Source organism: Mytilus galloprovincialis, chromosome 3 (assembly GCF_965363235.1).
Source record: "Mytilus galloprovincialis chromosome 3, xbMytGall1.hap1.1, whole genome shotgun sequence".
In the NCBI taxonomy this organism is placed as follows: Eukaryota; Metazoa; Mollusca; class Bivalvia; order Mytilida; family Mytilidae; genus Mytilus; species Mytilus galloprovincialis.
The window spans coordinates 34107515-34116154 of record NC_134840.1 but is presented as its reverse complement, the minus strand read 5'-3'; the positions used below and the strand labels follow the sequence as shown (position 1 = coordinate 34116154).

General features: G+C 31.1%; 1 protein-coding gene across 1 annotated transcript in view; it reads right to left on the bottom strand.

Moving 5' to 3' along the window:
- Positions 1 to 2051: 2051 nt before the first annotated feature.
- The window catches only part of LOC143067780 (neo-calmodulin-like), a 146783-nt gene continuing 140194 nt past the window's right edge, over positions 2052 to 8640 (bottom strand). The window contains exon 6 of the mRNA XM_076241322.1: positions 2052 to 2109. Coding sequence (XP_076097437.1) covers positions 2084 to 2109 — 26 coding nt within the window. The 3' untranslated portion in view covers positions 2052 to 2083. The remainder of the gene's footprint in view (positions 2110 to 8640) is intronic.

Here is an 8640-nt window from a genome sequence, read left to right as displayed (position 1 = left end):
GGTCCATTAAAGTTAAAAAAAATTGTTGGCTTGGTCACTTCACTACTATTTGCAGCAGATGATATGTTGCATTCATCAAAAAATCTTATTGCTTTAAAGCCTCACATAAATTGATATGTGTATTGTTTTCATAACTATTACATGTATGGCAGGTAAGATAAAAAATGATACTAAAAAACACTCATAAACAAAAGGAGGCAGGTCATTGACTTCTATCCATTGCAGATTATGTGTGATGCTCAGTGCAGACTTCTCAGAAATCAGACTTGCTATTTTAATTGTTTACTGCCATTATAAGGTATGTAATGAATACTGTTCCAGTATCTACAATATACTCTCTAGTTCAAAATCCGTTGAAGTCCTGTATAAAAGCTCACCACTAATAAGTGTAGCATGTGTAAATGAAATATATTGATTGATCGATGTTGGCCCTTTCAACTCATGTTTGTTTTTATCATGGCAGATTTTGTTGAATAGTCGAATATGTCAGAATAATACCACTAAAAAAAGACAGCCGATTTCGGCAGGTAAACTGGTAATTCTAGTTAATACAGGTAAAACTTAAACGAAGTTTGCCGAGGCGGGGTTCGAACTCACAGCCTCAGAGTTGACAGGATGCTGAACATTATATACGATCTTGCACTAATCGGCCGTCGATATAAGACTATGTATCTAGCTTAATGCTTAGTTTCATAGATTTGTTTATGCTTACAAATGATGGTTGGTCTGTATCTTGACTACAAATATCTGAAATTCTGTTGACTGTTGATTATATTAACTGCATTTTTAAAGGTCAACATAAAAACTGCATTTTTATTTAATTTTGAACACCGTAATTAAACATTCAAGGGTTGTCGAAATATTTTAATTTGATTAAAATATCGAAAATATTGAATGTACTCATTGTGGACTGTATCAGAGTTACCCACAAACATAAAGGCTAACATAGTCTGACTACTTTATCAGGCTTTTCGCACAACTGAAAAACGTAAGTTTTCGAAAGAACCGTATAATTCAACTGATTAAGTTTCTTGTGTATACAAAACTTATATTGGTGCATTTTATTAACTTTTGTGACAAGTATGATGCCTTAGTCGGATAGATTACAAGTATGCCTCAACTGCTGTATAGTATACTCAAACTAATAAATTAATAAACTAGATACCTAGACGAGATGAAAAGAATCATGTGAGGATTCATTTAACATGTCTCCTTTACCATATAAGGGTTTTTAATTTTTTTACACAGTACGAGTATATATCCAAAACTGTGTGAAATACTATTACAAAAAGCTAACACGACAAAGCTGACTGTTGAACAGAATTCTCGAAAGATGTCCTTATGTTCAATGTTACCAATTTAATATATATATCTTGGTCCAAATATCTTTTTTCACGTTTATTCTTTTCGTAAAGGATTTATCGACTTAAAATATATTTTGCAGCTTTATTGTTGATATAAAAAAGAAGATGTGGTATGATTGTCAATGATACAACTGTCCACAAGAGACCAAAATAACACAGAAATTAACAACTATACGTCACCATACGGCCTTCAACAATGAGCAAAGCCCATACCGCACAGTCAGCTATAACAAGCCCCGATATGACAATGTAAAGCAATTCAAACGAGAAAACTAACGGCCTTATTTATATAAAAATATGAACGAAAAACAAATGATGTTCACATACTTAGCAATGTTTAAACGAAGGAATCAGAAATCTAAAGTAACAGACAAACAGTTTTTGAGCTTTAAAAGACTGTCTGATTTGTTTCCTCTGAATTCATTTATATGGATAAAACATTATGTCCGGCTAAATGAATAATATGACAAAAATAATTTGTAAATTTACCACACGCAGTAAAACCCGAATAGTTTGCATACAATTCTCTTAATAAGATAAATGCGCTGAAATACGAAAGATAACTCCACTTCCAATTAGAGATGACATTGCAAGAGCATCATAAAAACATATTTTGTTACTAATGATCTCATGATGTGTCTTTATAAAATTCGATTTGCACCAATATCAACTTTAGAATAATAAAGTCTTGCTTTCTTTTTTGCTTCTTTATAACTGGTTTATTTTGTCAATATTTTGACAAATTCTGAAAAATAAGTAAAAGAGATGTAGCATAAATGAGTTACTTAGTATGAAAAAATATATTGAATATTCACTATCTGAATATCTTCATAACTACATTATATAATGTACATTGCATTTAAATAGTCACTTTCAAAGCAACAAAACAATTCTAGAGGAATATTCATTGAATTAAACATATAATAAGCATGATTATGCTGTATAATACTTTACATAAGATATCACATGTAGTGAGGTAATCCATGCATCCCATTTAAGTAAATGAAAAATCAGTATTGGCAGAAAATAGGCTCTGCAACATGACGCAATCAAAATGGAGGGAGAGATTGAGTGACTATCCCTACAGGAGGCATAAGCTTTAAAGCCCACATTCCGATCAGGTGTATCTGGGTATATATCACGTACATCTATGGAACGTATTGACTTGATATAATAGTTTTGTCATTACTTCATATGGTTCTATCATTACTCGATGTGGTTTCACCATTATTTAATGTGGTTATGTCATTAGGGAATGTGGTTTTAACGTTACTCGATATGTATATGACATAACGTAATGTAGTGGTTTCATTACATGATGTTGCTTTGTTATTTCGTAATTATTCAACTAAATCAGATGCTAGGGGTCGTCATCAACTTGCAGTAAGATGAGAGGTTTGTGGGTTTTGTTTTTGTTTTTGTTTTTTCTTCGTGTTGAAGGCCTTATTGTGACCTTGAGACGAAGAACAGCAATAAAAAGAGCAGTTCCTTTGCCTTTTGAGTGTGCTTTTTTATTGCTTTGAATGTACTGATTTTGTGTCATGAATGGATTCCCAATATCCTTTATTTTAAGTATTTAAATTATTCTTATTTGTTTGAATCAATTTTTATATATTTTTGTGTTCACTTATCTGTAACCACCAACCAAGTTGCACGCATAGTTTCAGATTTTTTTGAAATTTGGTCTGTTGGTAGTCATTGATAAACTAACAAGAAATGTGTTGACAAAAAATTTGTTTATGCCCCCGTTGATATGGTAACGGGTCCCCTTAGATTTTGCCTCAAAAATGCATTTTTAGAGGATGAAAAATGATACAATTAAAGCAGTTATCATGCATACATTTCAAATTTTATGAATATTTTGACTATTGTACACTTTACGAGTAGGACGAAAGATAAAAATTATTTCTGACAAAATGGGAAGAAGGAGGCAGCACTGATTTAAATAGTGGAATTTTCAATGTATTTAAAAAGGCAAATTAAAGGAATGAATTATCAACAAAAGTTTGGGAAATAGGTTGCTAGGGTGGTTGCTATGGGAACATAAAAGTGTCATTTTTGTTGTTTTGAAAAAGAATTTTGACATTGTTTTTAAAATAGTTTTAAAACAGTGACAAATACAAATGTAAAAATCACTTGGGACATGTTGTGCATTCAATGACCTGAAAGTTGACATAAAGCTCAAAGGTTACTGATGACCTTGACTTTGACCTTCGTTTTTTTTTTAATTTAATTTTTTTCAGAAATTTTATCAAATAAACCCAAAAAGTAGTTAGAAAAAGTGTATTGACAAATTTTGCTTACATTTCGTTAGAAAGCAAAATTCAAGAGGTCAGGATCATGTTAAAAGTTCTAAGCAACGAGCCTTACTTGATTAAAAGTACCTAGCAATCCTACATAGTTGGAATCAAATTGATACAATATGTGATATACATCCTAATTAAAAGTTAAGGGGTCAATATTTTCAACATAAACTTTACCAGCCATTCTCATATAATTAATAAATGCATAGCAACCATCCCTGTATTGGTGCTTTACAAAAGTTGTAATTCATTCTTCCATTTAGACTCTCAAATTTCTTTTAAGAACAGGTATTGTGTTTCTGAAAAAATAAACATAATTTCGGTTAATCGCCAGCTACTTTGTCTCCTGTTCTTACTTGAATTACAAATGCTGTTTTTTTCCAAAGTATTTTATCAATTTTACGTAAAATTACCAGTTGAATCATAATATCCTTTACTAGGGCCTTGCGTTTTACTTTTATGTTCTTAATCTTGAAACTTCAATTATGTATAAAAATGAATGTAACAAAACATTATTTTCATTGATACTTTTATGGATAAATGAACAATTTAATAGTAAAAATTACCAACAAGACTTAATCATTAAATCAACATATTCAAAATTTTCCTTTTATTCCATATAGGCGTTTCGCCTGTAAATGCATACTAAGGAGACAAATTCAAATAACAGCAATTTTTCTTGTTTACTTATCCCAATTATGTATTCTTGTTAAGTTACTCTTGTAGCTTTATAAGGCTAATTTTATATTAATATATTTATGTTAATACTAAATCACGACTGTAACCCAAAATTTTCTTTAAAGGGTATTTACTCTTATTAGGGGTTGTCAAATGAATTTAAGTTATATTCATGGTAAACTTTTGGATTGTACAATTACAGTACAAATCGGTCTAGTAATTTGTCCAAATCTGCAAATTTGGAGACAGATTTGCAATTTAATGGTCAGGCTGTTTATTTATGTAAGGAAAACTTGGTATTTTTATTGTATTACTAAAATATTTAAATAAATATCATTTGTGTTTGTATTTAGAATCATTTTTATCTTCAAACGAGTCATTAAAGGGGAGATAACTCTTTCAGTAAAAAAACATATACTGAACTAAAAGGGAACTAATTTTTACTTGTAGCAAGAACCAAATTTCGAGACGTACGCACTCACAGATGGACGTGCATATACAGATGGACAAGTGTAAAGCTAAATGCCACGTCTGCTTCAGCGCGGGGTATAAAAAGGTTAACATTCATCATTTCAGGCCAGAAACTCACCATGTAAATGGATAATCGGTAGACCCCTTCACTCGGAATATTAAAGGTCCTTTCAGGGTTTTCTATTACTAACAATTTTCATGATGATAGACAATTTAAACTTGCATTTTATTCCTATATTATATTTTAGCTATGCAAGCCATCATAGGATACATTTTTAAAGTTCATACTCTCTTGATGATTGTGTTAAAATCTGGTTTTAGGAGAAGTCCGGTTAAAAGACAATTTTGCCAAAAATGTTACATTTTAGACCCTTAAGGTGGCTAGAGCGTTTTAATTGAAATTGATAGAATTTTTTAATAACATATCAAAATGAAGTGTTTATCATGCTCTTTTTAAAAATATATCTAAAAACATGGCTCACTTTATTTTTCACGCTACAGGTTGCAAAAAATTGTTAGATTTTGTATAGATTATGCAAGGCAAATCCAATTTTGTGTTATAAAAGGAAAACGTACTATTATTACTTTAAGATAAATTGTGAGATGATTGCTCTTATAATATGCTTTCAGATAAGAAAAGAAAAATGGAGTCATCGTACTTGTTTTCTTGCTACATATCAAAATATGTTAACACCATCTATTATAAAATTACCTTATCTGAATTATCTCCCCCTTTTTGGCAAAGTTAATCAATTTGAAACACAAACAAGGTGTTGTTGAGAAATTACAACTGTAATCTTCATAGAACATACAATTTTCTATATTCATATCAAAATTCTTTTTATATAAATTACATAAAACTCTCAAAATTTGCACATTTCATCAAATATCTAGACCAAAGTTATCTGCTTCTTTAAAATCCAAGATGGAGCTCGAGGAAGACATCCTAGCCACCTCAAGTGTGTTAACTTCACTTGAATCAATCAGATTGTGTTAAAGTTTTTAACTGATTTGGTCATTGCAAATACTAAAATTCAAGTTCAAATTTGAAAATCTATCAAATTTGCTATTACATTTCATTTTTAGAATGTTTTTAGTCTAAAATGGAATTTGCCGAATTCATGTTCAGTCTCAACATTTATATATGTAAGTGCTACCACTTCCATTTAAGAAAAAACGTCTTACAATTACGGTGCAGTCCGGTGTGTCCGCGCACCTAAGACTTATGACTTCACTTCATTCAACTGATAAAACCAACAATTGGATAATATTGTGTGAATACATTCATTACATACTTTTATTTCATAAAATTATTAGTTTGTAGGGTTTAGCCCTCAAGATTTTGTGTAATGTGTGTCTAAAAGTTGGGAAACCCCTGTTCTGAGAGTTCCTCCAATATCCGGTGATTTCGTGATATGCCTTCCAAAAATAGCTTATTTTGAATAGATGAAAAATGTGCTGCTACGAAAGGTACCGTAGCTAAATTCAAACTAAGCACACTGCCACGGATACAGAGCAAAACATATTTCAATCTGATAAAAAATTGAGATGAGTAAAACAAATTTTATCTGATGCTGTATTTTTTTAATGGACATTGGCCAAATATTGTTAATCACGGGATTGCAGTTATAATTTCAATCTGGTTATTCAATTTTATTCTTTTTTATCCCTTCGAAATGCTAAAACAATAACAAGAACAATTTTATTTGTGTTACTGTGTTGATATGACGAAACCACCTAATGCGGAGTATCACCGGCCGTGCGGACACCGGGGACTCCACAGTATTTTTGCATGACATAATGACTTGCCCATTGTTATGAGTAAATCTCAATTGGCTCTGAGACTCTAACCATACTAAGTATTTTTTAATAATGTTTTGTTTTAATCTTCCACTGTTGAAATATAAACATAGCAATGAGCAGATGCAGGGTAGTTCTATTAGTTAGGAAAGACCATTTTATATTTTGTGATGGGGATAATGGCTGTTTAATGAAATGAATGTGATAGTGTTTTGATCTGAGGATAAATAATATTGCCCAAAACATGCTTAAAAAAAATTCTGTACATCACCCCAAAGCTGTTTTTAAAAAATACAAAAACGCAATAAAATTTTTTTTCGACGAAACAACTGAATGGTTGCTATGCACTTTTCAATATAAATAGATGGTTGCTAGGCATTTTCCTAATATAAATAAATGGTTGCTAGGCAACCCTTAAATGAATGATTGTTTACAACTAATGTGATGAAAACCTTAGACCTTTTAAGTTAGGTCTATGTAATAGTTTATATAATCCTTAATGAAATTATATATGGTTTCTTTTCTTTTTATAAAATAAGGGCGGTTGCAAAACACTTTTGACATGACCTTGAATCTTAATTTATTTATATGTTAATAAATAGTGGCTTAAAACGTCCTGAACATTTTCTCCATGTATATTATGCCTCTTTCTATTACATTTCCTTTAAAACTTAAGTTTATATACACATGGTCAAATGTCAAGGTCATCAATGACCTTTGACCTTTTGACAAATTTATGGTAATTTATTTGCCAATAGTTTTCACATCATAGTCATTCAATAATTATTACTTTTTAAGGATTATTTTAATAACATGGCCACATTTTAAAGGTAAAAAGGCAAAAATGACTCATTTTTGTTTCCATAGCAACCATCCTAGAACCAAATTTCCCAGACATTTTGTTATAATTTTTTTTATTAGACACATTGATACTTTTCATTCATAACCACAGGTTTAATGGAGGCGGATGCAAACTCAAATTTGTCTTCTGAACTATATTGAAAAATGACTTCTGCTTCTGCAATATTGAGTCAAAATATTTCTTATATATCACATTGCTATTTTGTTTGTTAAGTTTCATGTTTCTGAAAATATTTATAAATATCATTAAATAAAACCTGGTTTTGATTACGAATGACTACAAAGTTGTTGTTTTTTCGATGCTAAATTCCTCAAATTTTGCGGGAAATCTCATTCACTTGGTTGCCATGGCAACCATGTCTAGAACATTTTGGTGGGTATTTTTTCTTACTTTATTACATGATCACATGTATTGGCTAAGTTTCATGAAAATAGGTGACTTTGCGTGCCGGCCCCCTTTATAAAATGGTAGATGGTTACAGAGAATTGCACTTAATAACAAAATAATATACATATCACATGAACGTGACTTAATCAAAAACAAAGCAGTGTCAATATAAAAATAATTACTAGACCAAATTTCCTGTTAGTTTATGGAAAATGATGGTTTCTAATGAAGCTATACCTGTGTTGGTAAATCAATGACATTCTGTAGTCCTTAGATATAGGAAGATGTGGTGTGATTGCCAATGAGACAAATCTCCATCCAAATAACAATTTATAAAAGTATACCATTATAGGTCAATGTACGGCCTTCAACACGGAGTCTTGGCTCTCACCGAACAATAAGCCATAAAGGGCCCCAAAATTACTAGTGTAAAACCATTCAAACGGGAAAATCAACGGTATAATCTATATAAAATAAAGTATACTACAGATGGGTGCAGTCCTAACTTGTACTCCAAGTTAACTTGATAACCAGTCATTTGAACTGGTCAAAGTTAACCTGTGACTGGATTTAGGACTGCTCTGACCAGTTCTTGGACCAAAAGCTAGCTAAGTTGAAAAACGGACTTGGTCATAAGACTGCTTTTATGTCTGCCAAAAAGTCAACTTGGAAACAGGTCTGCTATTGATATAAGTTAACTTCGAACCAGTCCTGTCATAAGTTAACATATGTTAAGTTCGAAACCAGTCCTGCCATAAAGTTAACATAAGTTAAC